Raw genomic sequence first — 18,895 nt, 5'->3', positions numbered from 1 at the left:
GAGGTTCAGTTTAGCTTGTAAAGACCAATTTCGGATGAGAATTTAAAGACTTTGTGACAGAGATAGATAGAAGAAAAATGTTTTTCCCATATCCATGATAATTTCCATTTTTAATAATGAAATATATATTGGTTTTGGTCAATTTTGTAATTGAAATAAACAGAAGAATTACCAACGTGGACAGAATTCTAATGGTCTTGTCAGATTCCGTCTCGACAGCATGACGTAACATTAGGATTTTCTACAGATAAACGACATAGGAAAGGATTAATGGAATTCAGGATTCCGAATGAAGGATAGGTATTTCTATATATATACAGGGCTTTCTTTATCCATCCTACGCAAAGAACAGACAAAAATACACAAATACCATCAACACGAATCTGGTCATTTCACATCGTGTCGAACAACACTCCCTTACAAAGTGTATCGCAAGGATACTCGGTGAACGATGTCTCACCTATCACATATTTGTCTACAGCTAAATCGTCCCTTTAGATTCGTCTGAGAGCACTGGAGTACCAAAACGTACTCGTTACATTTGTCTTTATATGTTCCATATTGTTGATACTCAACTCCTTGTTACTGGTAAATCGACCAGTTTACGATTTTCCCTGGTTCAGGAGGATTCCACGCTCACACTATGAGACTTTACATGACGGCTCATGTAAATTCATTCAAAGGTCCCTGTTAGTTCGGTCGATATATCTTTTTCTGAATGTTTCATGAATTTCATTCATGGTTGTCCTGGGATTGTAAAAACGGGCCCTTTTTAAATATGTATCACGGCATTGTATGCCGTCGATCAATAGATGTTATAGTGATTCTATAGACCCTAGAGAAATGCAAACTATTCATGTCCATCAATCACTCACCAGACCCTGAACGATCTAGTTTCAGGAGTAAAGTCGAGGTTCGTGGTTACAGACTGCATTTACTTTAGAGTCCGAAGGCAGTAGTTGCCTCTCAGTTGCAGCCGCTAACTGTTAAACCTTCATGGTTTCGATTCACGGAAACCTCCATTAGAAGGTTCAGTTGTGCCACTTTTCAGACGCTGAAAGGTCTTGGTTCCAGTGGAGTCATAGGATTGTTGTTGATTTCCAAGATCATGTATCCAAGCACGCCCATGATAAGGATTCCACAAACCAAACATAGTTTGTAGAGAAGGGAGAGCCAGATGGACGCTAGGAACACGACGGTCAGTCCAAAGCCTTGACAGATCCGGAAACCAATGATGGCGGGTTCTTTTCGAGTTACGTTGGATACGAGAATGTCTGAAAATAAACCAAAGGAAATTAGATTTGTGTCACTTTAATCACGCTTTTGCATCCCAGTAAATTAACTGGAGGAATATGTTGTTATTTTTCCACATTAAAATATCACTGTCTGCGTCTCATAGGTTTACTATAGAATGATGCAGACTATGGAGAAATATTGCTATGAAAGACGTTTGCTGCTCATTGATATGTATAATGGTTTTGGTGTTGTTAACATAGTCCTCATTTGGGAACGTGACATTATTTACTTGGTTTTGTCAAAGATATTGTTTTTATGGAAGCAGAAGGTTCTTACCCTTGCGGAACACTTATTCTCATCGCGTTTATATTGTTTCGCTTTATGCTATTGAAACCAGTGTGCTTTTTTGTTATTGTATTAACAAGCATTTACACGTAAAATACTGGAAGATGTTATACATCGGGGTATTACGAGACATCTGCAGACTGTAGAGGTTAATTGTATGAATAGCTTTATAACAGCTTTACATAGAACTTTATTGACAAATATAGTTGGATTATTATACAATATATATACGATTCTTGTCCCCTTCAATTGCACTATTCAATGGCCCATGCTTTCTTCTCTTATTGCTTTCTGTCTGAACCCATCTAAATGTACGCGTGTTTGTTATATTGTCAGATATACTATACATTCGATAGTAGCTTATTGCTATAGACATAACGCTGTCCGCGTAAGACATACATCCTGCAGAACCGATCGATCAACATCCTTTTAAACTTCCATTTCAATTAATGACGTTATCTGGCCCCCTGGGTCTTTCCATCACAACTGATTAATTGCGATGACGGTTCAGTCATAAAATATGTTTTTACAATCTCAGTGGAATTCGATGAACCGAGATCTAGCGATAGTTATTACTCTGTTATCCAGATAAGGCAGGATGTTCAGAATTGGCAATACGACTGTGTATACTTAACCCGGACTCCGATACACTGCGACAGAATCGATAAGCTGTGTAGTGTTCGGGAACAAGATATCCAGACTCGGGTATAAACACCCGTATATACTTAATCCAGACTCCGAGACACTGCGACAGAATCGATAAGCTGTGTAGTGTTCGGGAACAAGATATTCAGACTCGGGTATAAACACCCGTATATACTTAATCCAGACTCCGAGACACTGCGACAGAATCGATAAGTTGTGTAGTGTTCGGGAACAAGATATTCAGACTCGGGTATAAACACCCGTATATACTTAATCCGGACTCCGAGACACTGCGACAGAATCGATACGCTGTGTAGTGTTCGGGAACAAGATATTCAGACTCGGGTATATACACCCTATATACTTAATCCGGACTCCGAGACACTGCGATAGAATCGATACGCTGTGTAGTGTTCGGGAACAAGATATTCATACTCGGGTATAAACACCCGTATATACTTAATCCAGACTCCGATACACTGCGACAGAATCGATACGCTGTGTAGTGTTCGGGAACAAGATATTCAGACTCGGGTATAAACACCCGTATATACTTAATCCAGACTCCGAGACACTGCGACAGAATCGATAAGTTGTGTAGTGTTCGGGAACAAGATATTCAGACTCGGGTATAAACACCCGTATATACTTAATCTAGACTCCGAGACACTGCGACAGAATCGATAAGCTGTGTAGTGTCCGTGAACAAGATATTCAGACTCGGGTATAAACATCCGTATATACTTAATCCGGACTCCGATACACTGAGACAGAATCGATAAGCTGTGTAGTGTCCGTGAACAAGATATTCAGACTCGGGTATATACACCCGTGTATACTAAATTCAAACATACTGATAGATCATGCAATAATTTTCAGTAAATTTGATAATGTTAATGAAACAGTAAAAAACATCTATAATGAAGGACATTGTTTGTATCTCTGACGAATTGAAAATAACAGTTAAAGAAGGATTTTCTTGTGAGGAATAATAAATAAAACTTGCGGTTGATAAGGCTATGACGAAGACGTTTGCTGGTAGTTTAAATAATACACAAAACATAACCTCCCCAGAAATTCTAATACTTTACATTTATAACAAACATACTGAGAAATGGTGTCTGTTTCTTGGTACACTGTGTAGAAATGCTGAACTGCTAGAATAGGTGAGGATGTATAGAACCTTCGCCACAAGTGTGACCTACTGGTAGATCATTATGGCGCATTTTCTTTATGGTCATCTGTCAGTGTATTATGTGAAAGCTGCATTTGACTGTGTCTAGTTTTGACAGATTAGCAGTTAAATTTACGTAAACTTTGAACAGTGGTCAATACTTACTTTGAACTTGGGACTGCCAGACAGCATCGACCGCTCCCCAGAGAGCCATGTAGCCAAGGACGGTGTAGACGCAGTCGTCAACAGGCTCCCACACATACAGTAAGATAAGCAGGCCCAGCGAAATCAGGAAACCTGGAAGGAAAAGGAAAGATGACGGTTATCAATGTCAGAAAATCTGTCGGAAAAAGGAAAAGTGTGGTTATCAATGTCAGGAAATCTGTCGGAAAAAGAAAAAGTGTGGTTATCAATGTCAGAAAATCTGTCGGAAAAAGGAAAAGTGTGGTTATCAATGTCAGAAAATCTGTAAAGGAAACGAAAAGTGTGGTTATCAATGTCAGAAAATCTGTCGGAAAAAGGAAAAGTGTGGTTATCAATGTCAGAAAATCTGTCGGAAAAAGAAAAAGTGTGGTTATCAATGTCAGAAAATCTGTCGGAAAAAGGAAAAGTGTGGTTATCAATGTCAGAAAATCTGTCGGAAAAAGGAAAAGTGTGGTTATCAATGTCAGAAAATCTGTCGGAAAAAGGAAAAGTGTGGTTATCAATGTCAGAAAATCTGTAAAGGAAAAAGGAAAAGTGTGGTTATCTTAAAGGAAAGGAAAAGTGTGCCGATGTTAGAAAATCTGTTAAGGAATGGAAAAGTGGGGTTATCAATGTCAGAATATCTGTCGGAAAAAGCAAAAGTGTGGTTATCATTGCCAGAAAATCTGTAAAGGAAAGGAAAAGTGTGGTTATCAATGTCAGAAAATCTGTCGGAAAAAGGAAAAGTGTGGTTATCAATATCAGAAAATCTGTAAAGGAAAGGAAAAGTGTGGTTATCAATGTCAGAAAATCTGTCGGAAAAAGGAAAAGCGTGGTTATCAATGTCAGAAAATCTGTCGGAAAAAGGAAAAGTGTGGTTATCAATGTCAGAAAATCTGTCAGAAAAAGGAAAAGTTGGGTTATCAATGTCAGAAAATCTGTAAAGGAAAGGAAAAGTGTGCTTACCGATGTTAGAAAATCTGTTAAGGAATGGAAAAGTGGGGTTATCAATGTCAGAAAATCTGTAAAGGAAAGGAAAAGTGTGCTTACCGATGTTAGAAAATCTGTTAAGGAATGGAAAAGTGGGGTTATCAATGTCAAAAAATCTGTCGGAAAAAGCAAAAGTGTGGTTATCATTGCCAGAAAATCTGTAAAGGAAAGGAAAAGTGTGGTTATCAATGTCAGAAAATCTGTCGGAAAAAGGAAAAGTGTGGTTATCAATGTCAGAAAATCTGTCGGAAAAAGGAAAAGTGTGGTTATCAATGTCAGAAAATCTGTAAAGGAAACGAAAAGTGTGGTTATCAATGTCAGAAAATCTGTCGGAAAAAGGAAAAGTGTGGTTATCAATGTCAGAAAATCTGTCGGAAAAAGAAAAAGTGTGGTTATCAATGTCAGAAAATCTGTCGGAAAAAGGAAAAGTGTGGTTATCAATGTCAGAAAATGTGGTTATCTGTCGGAAAAAGGAAAAGTGTGGTTATCAATGTGAAAATCTGTTGTGGTTATCAATGTCAATGTCAAAAAGAAAAAGTGTGGTTATCAATGTCAGAAAATGTCGGAAAAAGGAAAAGTGTGGTTATCAATGTCAGAAAATCTGTCGGAAAAAGGAAAAGTGTGGTTATCAATGTCAGAAAATCTGTGTGGTTATCAATGTCAGAAAAAAGGAAAAGTGTGGTTATCAATGTCAGAAAATCTGTAAAGGAAACGAAAAGTGTGGTTATCAATGTCAGAAAATCTGTAAAGGAAAGGAAAAGTGTGCTTACCGATGTTAGAAAATCTGTTAAGGAATGGAAAAGTGGGGTTATCAATGTCAGAAAATCTGTCGGAAAAAGCAAAAGTGTGGTTATCATTGCCAGAAAATCTGTAAAGGAAAGGAAAAGTTGGGTTATCAATGTCAAAAAACCTGTCGGAAAAAGGAAAAGTGGAGTCATCAATGTCAGAAAAAACTGCTAGAAAAAGGAAATGTGGAGTTAGAAAATCTGTCAGAAAAAGGAAATGTGGTCATCTATGGCAGTAAACGTCAGGGAAAAGGATAATTGGAGTAAATGTCAGAAAACTTGTGATGGAAAGGAAAAGTGGTATTTTCAATGTCAGTAAACCTGTCATGAAAAGTTACCAAAAAATTCTTTGGACATTTTTTCAAACATTGAGATGCTTGCCAATGGAACTTTTATGTCGAAAAAGTCCTATGTTCGGGTACTTAGTACAACTGTGGCCAATAAATAGTTAAATGTTGTACCAAAGCCAGATCTGTACGCGTTTTTATTGTATAAAGGTTTTAATGCAGTTAATCAATGTACACCAACTCTACTGGGAAATTGTTCATATATTGCCAATTTCCTCCACTTGGGTTCAATAATAATCTTCAGTGTCATTTAAGCAGACAGCCAGACGAACTCAGACGCTGTGAGATATTTGGAGGTAATTTTACATGACAGTGGACCTCTACAATTAGGAAATGTTACAGGTCGAGACAGAACAGAAAACTCACGACATGCCGGGTAGCCGTTTGCTGGTGGTTACGTGGTTAGCAACACAGGAGTGGCTTTCGTTTACACCAAAACCAGTACAAACCGGTGTTTAAAATGTCAAAATGCTTCAAAATTTTAAATAAATGAAATAATGCCCATTTATTCATTATTGTACCTTGAACTTTCATACCTAAAACTATAATACAATATATTGCCAATTCTAGTGAATGATATTATCTTACTTCATTTAAGAAGTTTCGTGATGATAATCATCTCTCTTTCAAATTCCATTCCAAATTATACCACAAAAGTTCGTATTTCACAATCGGCTATGTCTATAGAGTATGATGCTAATTCAATATTGAATCTGGTTTGATTATTAGGAAATTGACATGTCACAGTTGATTCACTAAACCAGAGTCTGTTCTATGTATCAGTAGTTTACATGTCACAGTAGATTCACTAAACCAGAGTCTGTTCTATGTATCAGTAGTTTACATGTCACAGTAGATTCACTACACCAGAGTCTGTTCTATGTATCAGTAGTTTACATGTCACAGTTGATTCACTACACCAGTGTATGTTCTATGTATCAGTAGTTTGCATGTCACAGTAGATTCACTAAACCAGAGTCTGTTCTATGTATCAGTAGTTTACATGTCACAGTTGATTCACTACACCAGAGTCTGTTCTATGTATCAGTAGTTTACAAGACACAGTAGATTCACTACACCAGAGTCTGTTCTATGTATCAGTAGTTTACATGTCACAGTTGATTCACTACACCAGAGTCTGTTCTATGTATCAGTAGTTTACATGTCACAGTAGATTCACTACACCAGAGTCTGTTCTATGTATCAGTAGTTTACATGTCACAATGATTCACTACACCAGAGTCTGTTCTATGTATCAGTAGTTTACATGTCACAGTTGATTCACTACACCAGAGTCTGTTCTATGTATCAGTAGTTTACATGTCACAGTTGATTCACTACACCAGAGTCTGTTCTATGTATCAGTAGTTTACATGTCACAGTAGATTCACTACACCAGAGTCTGTTCTATGTATCAGTAGTTTACATGTCACAGTAGATTCACTACACCAGAGTCTGTTCTATGTATCAGTAGTTTACATGTCACAGTTGATTCACTACACCAGAGTCTGTTCTATGTATCAGTAGTTTACATGTCACAGTTGATTCACTACACCAGAGTCTGTTCTTTGTATCAGTAGTTTACATGTCACAGTTGATTCACTACACCAGAGTCTGTTCTATGTATCAGTAGTTTACATGTCACAGTTGATTCACTACACCAGAGTCTGTTCTATGTATCAGTAGTTTACATGTCACAGTAGATTCACTACATCAGAGTCTGTTCTATGTATCAGTAGTTTACATGTCACAATGATTCACTACACAAGAGTCTGTTCTATGTATCAGTAGTTTACATGTCACAGTTGATTCCCTACACCAGAGTCTGTTCTATGTATCAGTAGTTTACATGTCACACTGGTATCAGTATATGGGATGCCACATTTGATTTACCAGTCAATATTTCATCTAAGGATTCACTACTCAATATTTCTTTCCTGACAAATGAAGGGAAGCTTAAATAAGTAGAGGTGTTCCTAATTAAATTTGCGGGCAATTTTCACCAGAAACCAGTATAACACAGCTTCATTTCCGCTGTCATGTCATAACATCAAAGATTCAGCATGTATAGACACATATTTGTAGTACGTTTTAAAGAGCGGGTTTTTTGTTTCTTTGATGTAGTAACAAAAGGGAGAAAGATTACATGTTGAAGATCAAATACTCATTTGTATGACAGAATATGTCGATATATTTTGGAAAAAATATTACTATCGGGGTATATACTTTTCAACAGCAAGGCATTGGATATCCTCTATAAACCTGATCACGTGAAAGTTTTCATGGCGGACAAGAAAAGATTTCCTGTAATAGACCGTATCAAAATTTATCCTACAGGAAAGACACCTCAAAATAAAGATTAATTGACTTCTTATACAGAGTCAATATTACAATTAACGAGAAAAAACTTATAATGAAATAATGATATATTATGGACTGAAAACTATGAAAACAGAAAATCACGCAATACCTTTTGATATGTAGCTATTTCACGTGTTGACGACGTGAAATCAATTTGGTACAAAGACAAATTTGTGGGAAACAAAACATCCATTTTGCATTGATGATTATATGTGAGAATAATAAGAATCGATATGGATGGTAATATTAGCGAGTTATTTATTAGTAAACTCAGGGGACACGTATATCACTGAAACACTCTAAAGTCAAGATTTATCCCGCCGAATAGGGTACTTGTTAACTACATAATTGTACAAAAGACACAAGTGCCATTATCTTTCCTTCAGTATTTGATATATTTTTTGCTTGTTGTGTAATTTTGATTCATTCTTTATTTGAGCTACAATGCATAAAGACGATGTTATTCCAATGTACACAGTTTTCCACTTAATGTAATGGGTGATATCTGATGGATGGGTATTGTATTTCACACGACGGTGAAAACATCATTATTAACGCTTGGAAGCGTTTCTATTTGGTTATTATTGGCCGTAAATTGATTTATCTGAAGTAGCGACAGGAAAAAATATATCCAGGTCATGAAACTGCTGTTAATAATCGATTACAAAGATGGGGTCTTCCTGAAACGAAAAAAATGGAAGAATAATTACCGATTAAAATCTTCCAAATTGCCAATTTTCGAAGAATCATGAAATCCGACAAAAAGATAACGTAATTTTCCTCTCTTCTGTAGAATTTGATGTGGCTTAATCATTGGTGTTAAAACGACTGTACTTTAAGGAACAATAATCAAGTAAGAATTTATGATAAGCGGTGATTTACCATCTTTAAAGATCCTTGTTAAACATGTAAAGATTCCACTGCAGCGCCGTGTGCACTTTCACACTAGGTGAACAACGCCTGAGAGTGTTAGTGTATATAAATATATCTATAGTTATTGGTGGTACAGATCTTCAGTGATATAATCTAAATAGTGTACAATTACATGGGTGATGGTCTATATTTCAGACCTGGTGTTAAGATTTTCATATAATCGATTCTTAAACCAGTATGTAGCACCCTACAAATGTAAAATAAGATACAGTATAGAAATTGTTATAATCTACTTCATACAGCTGTTTTTGCCTACGAGGACACGTAAGTAATGCTAAGGGTCTGAAGGAACCTGTGCGTTGATAGAGGAAATTCCAAATTATTGGAAATAAATGTCAGAAAACAACCATCAGATCAATTTTGACGTGACCACACGATTTCGTATTAACTGATGTAATATAGTATAAGATTGTTATCGTTAAGTTATATGACCGTTTTGGTTTTTCTCAGTCACCTCATTTGTTTCTACAGTTAGAATGTCATTCAGCTCAGTGAAGTTACGATAATTTTTAAAGCATGTCGTTTCTTTTTGTCCAAATCGACAAATAATGTGTATCCATAGAGATTGATGCTACGTGCCTCAGTATCAATTAGAACTAAAACTTATTATGTGTGATGTGGACGTGACTTCTTGTTCTAGGTATTATTATATTATAGAGAACGAGTGTACCTGTAAAGTTCATACATTGATAAAAGTCTGTACAATGTAACAGTAAATTAATTCATCGATGGATGTAGTGTGAAATCGGTTAAAAGCAAAAAGTTATAATTCGAACGGTAAGGTACCATAATTCAATAACTTTCGCATTTTTCAAATATATGGTACTTTTAAGTTAGTACCCAGTTCATGTGTATGTTCTGAACTATTTGCGCTTTGGTGTATAGGAACTTACCTTTTAGGACGAAGATTATGGGCTTAACCCGCTTCTGAAACCTCTCCAGCACAAGCAGGGTAGCAAGCTGACAAGTTCCATAACACATCATGAAGTATCCGACCATGGACAGTCCTAGTCCGTTCGTCCCGTATACCTAGACAGACAAATGCTCTTTTAAAATATTGAACCGACTTTTAGACATTAAACCTAAATGGGATACAGGCATGTTGCTATCCAGAAATGAAAAATTCCAAATAAGGAAATAATAATCATCACGCTTGTTATTTAGCTCGCTGGAAAGCTGTCCATGTTAGTTTCGTTGTAGAAAAAGATCGAAGAGTCTGTCGTTTCCTTGACTTCCAATTCTATTGTTTATATACGATGGACGTGGTCAATAATTTTCGAATTATTTAAAAACAAAACGTAGTCAATATATATGAAAGTGATATTAAACACCTTTACAAGGACTTTGAGATATGTTTTGATAAGTTCTTCCATAAATTCAGCCTCGTACGAAACAAAAACAAGTCAGTCAACAGAGGGGTACAATCAGTTCCCATAGGGATGCCAATAGTCTGTTAGAGGATCTTACCTACAAATTCAACGATGATGGCGTCAACCAGAAACTCGACAATTTTTATGATTTCGTCCTCTAATTATTTCTTCCTAGATTTGGAAGTATATTTGAAAAAAACAACACGCTACAGTACAGTTCACAACCATGTATTTGCATCGCGTCCTCCTTTCTTGGAAATAGAATTACAAATTATTTTATGTAAGTTGTTTGGTTGAATAATAGGGTGTTAATATGGATTTTTGTGAAGTTAAAAAAATCCAATGTAAACGGAGAAGGTCCGTTTCCTTATCATCGATAAGCATTCTAAATTATTGTAAAGCACGATTAGTCAGTATTTCTTCTTTGGCAAGATTGCATAATGTTTAGGTGGGATTTACTTCGTAATTTGTAGACCTCAAGCTGCGAATTATTTTTACTATGATTTACTGAATGGATCTTACCCACTCCAAAACTGAATCAAACGTAGCATGTTCTCGTTTCACCCATTCTCTACGTGAAACGACAACTGACCATACAAAGGGTAGTGAGGAGAAATTATAGAAAGGGAGAATTGGTACATATTAAACTTCTGTATTGTACTTTGGTAAGTTAAGGATGGCAAATTGAAAAATAGCCTTTTACGATCGTTTACGTTTATGTATACATAATCTGACCCAGTAAACATAATTGAAAATCATCATAGTGGTTTATTGAAGATTTTAATTATGTGTTCAATTGCCCTAAATAAAACATTCACTTTTAGAGAAAATTCTTTTAACCCGTTACTGTTTTCGTTTAATGACTAACTCCTCCAGAATTTGGAACCGAATATAAAAAACGTTAGTTCGATTACATTTTTATTTCATATGTAACAACGATCTGAAGTTAACTTGTCGATCATTTTACTACTTTATCCTTTATCTGCTAGCTGATTACAACTTTTATTTATACAATACACAGCTTAATTTTCCTTCTTACATACGACATTACGGATGTTACAGTGTTACAGGAAAAACTGTACTTCAAACGCTCCAATCCATTTCTATCATCTTATCATCCCTGATAGACGTCCTCCTTCATTTCATACATTTGGTTCCTTTTGGCAAAGATGCATTAAAGATGGGTGAATGTTATCTCTAAAGAGGCGTAGAAATTGTCCAAATGGATGTTTATTGGCTAGGTATTCCGAGCTCGGGATAAATCCAGAGGACCATTTATCATTTAACTGCATAAACTGGCGTGAAAAATAATCAGATTTTTTTATATCAACATTTCCAACATTTATTATATAATCATCGCCGCTATGTATTGGATATTTCCATGACAACAAGGCATGCTCATGCTGATAGCAATGGTACGCGGAGACAACAATGCATGACTTCCAGCCGGATGTTGATTACAATTTCGCTGAATTACGTGCATCAGGGTGATTGGAATTTTTTTGTTGTCTGTGATAATGAAACGTATCCATAGAGGAGATCGCTGCAGTTAGGTGTTCAACTTAACTGTAACAATTTAGATCGTGGTAACTTTTTTGAAACCATCTTAGGCTTCCATTTTGAACAGTGATAACATTTTTGCTTATCCATATTCATTATTCGTTACCTTTTCAACTACACTTTTTTTCTCCTGGGACTAAACTTTATATGACTTATTAATGTGAACCAAGTGACATATTGTGTACTAGTTTCAAGTATGTCACCGTCAGGAAAACCCTTTGTTTACGGAGATGTATTTGATAAGTAAAATGCACCTAGTGACCTGGTGGTAAAATCGATACGCGGAATGTTACAATTGATTTCCTTTATGAACCAGAACTAGAAAGCTTTGGTGAGCATTACACATTCTAGACACAGTCTATTACTTAATACAAGGAGGCGGGCTTGTCGTTCATGAGATATCACAGAACACAAAAAGCAATCGATTAATAATTAAGCATTTAGAAACACCACAACTGATAGGTCAAAGACATTGTTTTTTCTACAGGACTACTGTCTTACTAGAGCATTCGAAGTGGTGTTGATTTTTAAAGTTTTTCAATATGTCCAGCAAAACAGCAGATACGGCAACCTAATACGATTCTAATATTTGGAAAGGAAAGAACTTCAAATTTAAAAGCAGTACGTTATATAGTTACAATATGTATTTCATGATAAAGCATAACAACTAAAGAAGCGATCAATGGTGAAGTAAATGTCGAGATATACATTGTAGATGAGAAGAACCATCCGTATCACAACAGATGTTTTAATTTTTGGCATTGGATAACTTCAAAAGATTATCAATTATGAACATTGTAGCTATTAAAATAAATTAAAATTTGGTCTTTAAGGCTTCACTCGATGACTACACAGCAGTGTCTTCCATCTGCAATCCTAAAGATTTGTACAAAGATATTACCAATTAAGAGTTTAATGATAATGCAAAATGTTAATAGTGCGTGATATACATGAAAAACCACCAGGACTTCTAAATATCATCAGGGAATTAATCATGAGTAAAGTACTTAGTAAATACCTTTAATATGTGAAGAAAACATCTATTTGAACATGACAGCAATCGTCTACAGTTTACCAAAGATTTTTTTCATGATTCTTAATTTTCCAGTCTCTAATATCAATCTATACCAATGGGAGGGCGACCAGAATCTGATGGAGATCTTATTAACACCCTGATTTAACCATCACTATAGTGTTGATCTAAGTCTCTGTTAAGTGAAGATGCCTTTTACGTACAATACTAGAAATAATCGTTACCTGGTTTAATAATTTATATGCTCACCTTTTAAGGTAAAACACTTTGTACTTTAGAGATAATAGCAGTAATGTGTAGTTTGTTGAGTTTATTCATTATCAATTGGTCGTTAACAGGTGCACTGGTAAGACTAGGAGCACTTGATTGAGAGTTGCTTTTGCTTGTGGACTATTGAAATAGGATTATAAATTACTGAGATATTTACTATTCTGTAATGTCTTAGTATGTTGCAAACCTAATTTTTCATCACACATTGCTTACTGAATTGAATGATCTCCAAAAGTATACCTCATTAGTATCGAGATCTCCAAGTTTACTGAGCTGATCAGTGTACCTCAGAAGTATCGAGATGTCAGCGTTTACTGAACTGATCAGTGTACTTCAGTAGTATCGAGATGTCCACGTTTACTGAACTGATCAGCGTACTTCAGTAGTATCGAGATGCCCACGTTTACTGAACTGATCAGTGTACTTCAGTAGTATCGGGATCACCACGTTTACTGAACTGATCAGCGTACTTCAGTAGTATCAAGATGTCCACGTTTACTGAACTGATCAGCGTACTTCAGTAGTATCGAGATGCCCACGTTTACTGAACTGATCAGTGTACTTCAGTAGTATCGGGATCACCACGTTTACTGAACTGATCAACGTACTTCAGTAGTATCAAGATGTCCACGTTTACTGAACTGATCAGCGTACTTCAGTAGTATAAAGATGTCCACGTTTACTGAACTGATCAGCGTACTTCAGAAGTATCGAGATCTCCATGTTTACTGAACTGATCAGCGTACTTCAGTAGTATCGAGATGTCCACGTTTACTGAACTGATGAGCGTATCTGAATTTGTAATTTAAACTACGTTGAATACCACCATTTCACACTTCCAAATACATGACTATGTATTACACAGTAGGTTTCGTTTGAAGCCCTCTAAATTCAGCTCTTCAATAGCGGACCGAAGCCTTTGCTTTAGATAAATTATAGAAGATGTGTATACTTTTTCATCATTTTAACAACGGCGAAGGAGTAAATTCTCAATGTTAATTAGAGGCTTTCTTGTCTCATTACCATGATAATATTTCACCAGGATGTAGAGAAATGTGCTGTCTCATCGCGAGGTTTATTGAAGCCTTTTTTAGAGATCGCGCTAGCTCCATCCACCTGATTGTACCTGTAATTAGCATGGTGAGGCCGTTAAGACAGTCCTAAAATCAATACCATGTAAACGTCACGTTCGTTTCTAAACATGAATAGGGACGTTTGCATGAAATGAAATACGAAACGTGCTTTATCGGGTATCAACCGTATGTGTGGTCAACAAGATAACTGATGCTGATTACCTAGGTTACTTAGAGGGTATCAACACGCTAAGAAATAACGCTGTGGCAAACTGGAATTTCTCAAACCCAGAATCGATGAAAGTAGGTCGAAATATGAACGAAAGAAAATCTTACATTGAGGCTACTGAAAAATTAAGGGGTATGAGACCAAGTGTTCTGGAAGGGTAGGTGTCTTTCGTTTCACCGTGTAAACCTTGGTAAATCCAGTGAAGGAATGCCATGTTCCCAAATAAGGAAAAATGTTACCGTCAACGCAACCATCAAACTTCTAAGGGGCATCAAATATGTCCAAAGTCGTGTTGCTCAAGGAAATATAATTTTTTTTGTCAATGAAATCATAATGACCGCCATAAGACGTCCGCGTAATCTTCTATTCTCTGTCATTTACCGATATCTGCACGGAAAAATGTGATAATGTGACCAAGCTTTTTGTATATCGACTGCCACATGTAAACACCACACATTGGAGATACAAGCATATTGCTATCCAAAAATGGTCTATACATCTTTATGTGAATTTAAGAATTTTGTAAGGTCTTTATGACGTGTTTTGAAAATCTCTCTGATAAGTTAAGCCTCTTATGAAATCAAAGCCGAGTTAGCCAAGAGAGGGCACAGTTATGTTCCAGCAGGTATATAAGAACTGTGTTTGAAAAAAATGTCAACCAAACCTGTGAAAGATATCATCAATGGGAAATTCGAACATAATTGATGTAATACTACACATATTTCTTCTTAGAATGTATTTTTCACAGAATAGCTATCATAACAAGAGAACGAAGGCGCTTCTCTAGCTTGTAATGAGTGATGAAAGTGTAAAGAGTGGAACAAATAAAATACTCCTATAGAAGAGAGTGTGTTCAGAATGGGTATTTCTTGAGTACAGTATCACAATTCTAACATTATCGAACAGATTACATAGACTGAACAACTCGCACATTTCTCAAGTCGTTTCGTTAGCTTCGCTACACGTGAAACAGATGCTATCACAAAAAACAATATCTTCAATATTCGAAAAAAAGTGGCGATTACATGGTGAAGGGTATTTTGAGTATTTGAGCCTATGCATTTTTCATTGTCTCGATTGATTTCATTGTCATACTGACCTTAGTGACGTCGTTAATTACGATGCCCTGTTGCATGCCGGTAAATATCATCAATAATCCAAGCATGAGGAATGTCTTCGTCTTAAAGAAGCTTAAACTTTCTTGAACCTTTTCCTTTAAACACATTTTTCTTTTGTTCAAAATAATGTCAGGTTTCCGTAAACAAAGCCCTACCAAAGTAACAGACACACAGCCAATTGCCAGGAAGATTATTTTTAGTATTTCCACCTGGTGTAATCTGCCATCTAGTAACATTGTATTGGGGAATATTTCGTACCCGAACACGTGGTAGGAATATGTCATTGCTGTTTGGCAAGGTGATGTGCAGTTATTGGCCAAGGATTCTTCCCGTAAATAGCTTGAGTAGTTCCCGTGAAACATTGTGTTTGTGGTAATATCGTCCATACCTAACACGAGCGACTCCAAGAGGTTTCCGAATATTTGCGCTGAGTGACAAAATATTACAAATACCCCCTGGAATTGTTGAATAGATCGCTCCATTCTCATTCCAGTGACGGCCGAATAACTCGTTCCGTAGCTACCAATCAGAAGTTCTTGAACTGACCACAACGGTGCTTGAAGAAATCCAAAGAGACAGGAAGTAGGAATCAACGTAATGAATGATGGGAACATATTTGCCGCCACAAATAACACGTGACTGAAGACGGAAACGAGGATGAGACCTTTTGGCCTGGCATTCTGAGCAATCCAGGAGGACATTACACATCCGATAATAAAACTACCGTAAATAACAGCCAGCGATAAAGTGCCTAGATGGTAGTTGGTATACAGACTACTCTGAATGTTACGTAACGGCAGGAATGAAATAAAAGCACACATCAAACTTGTGCACAGGGATATGAAATTCTTCCAAATGGAACGTCTGCTTTCCATTCTGTGCGACGGAATCGAAACGTTATCCTGACCATCAGGACTGCCTCGCAGTCTCCGAAGCTCATTCCATTCATCACTTAATCGTGTTGGTCGCTTTATAGATGGCGGACGTGCAGTTCCGGATGTCGGCGCCGTCTGCTCTGAAATAGACGGAGTTTCGTTTGTGCCTTCCTCGAGCCGTCTTCCAAGCCTGCCCCATAATATCGCCCTAACTTCCGAGGAGTCCGACTCCCTAGAGGGCGTGTGATCTGGGGAGGAGTCACAATCAACCATCATAGTGAGGGTTTAGAAAATCAACCGGACGTGACGTCAACACACATACTGATGAGGAATCTGGAATACACAAAATCGATACGATGAATATACAAATAAGTCGATAAAAACCTCTTTAAGTCAATATAATAATGATTAGAATGTCAGCATCGTGTCCAATTTAAAAGCTTCCATCTGGTTTTATATGAAATGCGAGGTTCCAGTAGTGCTGACTTCACCTAAGTATGGTTAGTGTTGGGACATGATCAGAATCACCCAAATCCACAAAGACGAGACATCATGTCCAGTCAACATAAGAGTATACATTCCCTATTATCAATTTACATATCAATGCTTACAGAGAAAACTATTAAATAAAATACAATGCTCAGCCAACCGTTATTATGATTCTATCAGGCAGAATACATCCCGGCATTTACGACATTGTATAAGAATTCGTAACCATATGGAAACATAGATGTTCTGGTGGAAACATGCTCCTAACGCAGACTTCTCTTATGTCTCTCCCGAACAGTATGGGTGTTTATGTTTAGAAATGGCCTTATTTCAAATTACCTTAAAATAACCATTCATGTTAATCATAACTTGTATATATAACGGTAATACATAATAAGTGTGGCAAGCCACCACAATTTTTAAAAAAAACAATCTCTTGTTATCGCTGATATCGGTAAGTTATATGTTTTTTTTTGTCAGTACTGACAAAGGTAAGTTAGATATATCTTCTGTATCACAAATAATGGTTAGTTGAATTTAATATTTTCGATATTACTGATTATTATTATTAAGTATATACATGTAACCCTGATATTGGCAAGTTATAAATAATATTTTCGGTATTACTGATGATGATGAATTATATACATGTTCGGTATTCCTGATAATAATGAATTATATACATGTTTGGTATTCCTGATATTGGTAAGTTATAAATAATATTTTTGATATTACTGATAATGATTAATTATATATATGTTCGATATTACTGATAATGGTAAGTTATAAATAATATTTTCGATATTACTGATGATTATGAATTATATACATGTTCGGTATCCCTGATAAGTTATAAATAATATTTTTGATACTACTGATAATGACAATTGATGTATTATATTTTCTGTGTTGTTGATGATGGCTAGTTATATGTAATATTGGGGTTTGATCATCTTTATCCATATAAAATTAGCAGGTACAATTGTACATGATGAGATAATGTTATAAATTCATATTAAGTTTAACAAAATCTGATTACTTTGTATTTTATTCAACAGATAAGGTGGTGAACTATGCTGAAGCGTATTTAGTGAAAAATATGTCAAAGAAGAAAGAGGATAAATACGGAAATTTCCTGTGCACTTTTGTTTTCATATGAGGTAGATTTTTTCGTAGAGCTTATCTAAACAGGTCACAAAGACCTTGCAATGTCGCTTACTTTCACTTTCAGATATACTCATGACGTCTAGTCTTCAAATAAGAAAAATATATTGACCACGTCCATCGTATATACCGAACAGAACTGGATATCAAGGACTAGACAGATTCTTCTCTCTCAGCCACTTATCTCAATCTTTCCCTGCAACGAAACCAACATGAACAGCTTTCAACTTTCAAGTTGTTTTGATATGCATAATGATTTCCATTTTCCTATTGTGAATTTTCCATTTGTTGATATCAGCATTCCTGCATCCCGAACCTATGGTGCTTACAAGTTGCAGTTAATTCTATATTCAAGGGCCTTTTCCCAATATCGTCAACTGACTGACGAACTCATACCACAAGGTTTCAAAAGATGCAGGTTGGTGAAAATTTTATGAAAGGTTTACAGTCGTCAAAGTGATTTCACTGACAAATATTTTATTTCTTTGTGCGATATGGAGATGCACCTGTTTATTTTCTTTAGTTTGTCTGTTGGTTCCATTGTTGTATCTTTTAGAATTTTATTTGCGAAAGCTCAAAACACAGGGGCTCGAGGAATATAAGGATGTTTAACAATCGACATTTGTAATTTCACTGAGAAACAATCTATTCTTAAGCAGATACGAGGCTGGACATGTTTGATGTTATATACCATGTTCTCATCTGAGGACGCGAC

General features: G+C 36.1%; 1 protein-coding gene across 1 annotated transcript; it reads right to left on the bottom strand.

Moving 5' to 3' along the window:
• Nucleotides 1-1,047: 1,047 nt before the first annotated feature.
• LOC132546521 (protein unc-93 homolog A-like) lies at nt 1,048-16,803 on the bottom strand. Its single transcript, XM_060210238.1, has 4 exons — nt 15,634-16,803; nt 9,893-10,028; nt 3,566-3,697; nt 1,048-1,274 (listed from the first exon to the last, which is right to left on the bottom strand). The coding sequence occupies exons 1-4, from the start codon at nt 16,801-16,803 to the stop codon at nt 1,048-1,050; spliced, it is 1,665 nt and encodes a 554-aa protein (XP_060066221.1).
• Nucleotides 16,804-18,895: the final 2,092 nt, after the last annotated feature.

This window comes from Ylistrum balloti, unplaced genomic scaffold, assembly GCF_031769215.1.
Source record: "Ylistrum balloti isolate Yb309-2 unplaced genomic scaffold, AGI_CSIRO_Ybal_v1 Utg369892, whole genome shotgun sequence".
In the NCBI taxonomy this organism is placed as follows: domain Eukaryota; kingdom Metazoa; phylum Mollusca; class Bivalvia; order Pectinida; family Pectinidae; genus Ylistrum; species Ylistrum balloti.
This window is presented reverse-complemented; position numbering and strand designations above follow the sequence as displayed.

Bases quoted from the DNA above. Each gene is read 5' to 3' on its own strand.
- LOC132546521 (XM_060210238.1), bottom strand. From the start codon at position 16,803: ATGATGGTTGATTGTGACTCCTCCCCAGATCACACGCCCTCTAGGGAG. The intron at 10,029-15,633 runs GTCAGTATGACA...TTGTCTGTCTAG, and splicing joins TAATTAACGACGTCACTAAG to GTATACGGGACGAACGGACT. The intron at 1,275-3,565 runs GTAAGTATTGAC...GTTTATTTTCAG, and splicing joins CTGGCAGTCCCAAGTTCAAA to ACATTCTCGTATCCAACGTA.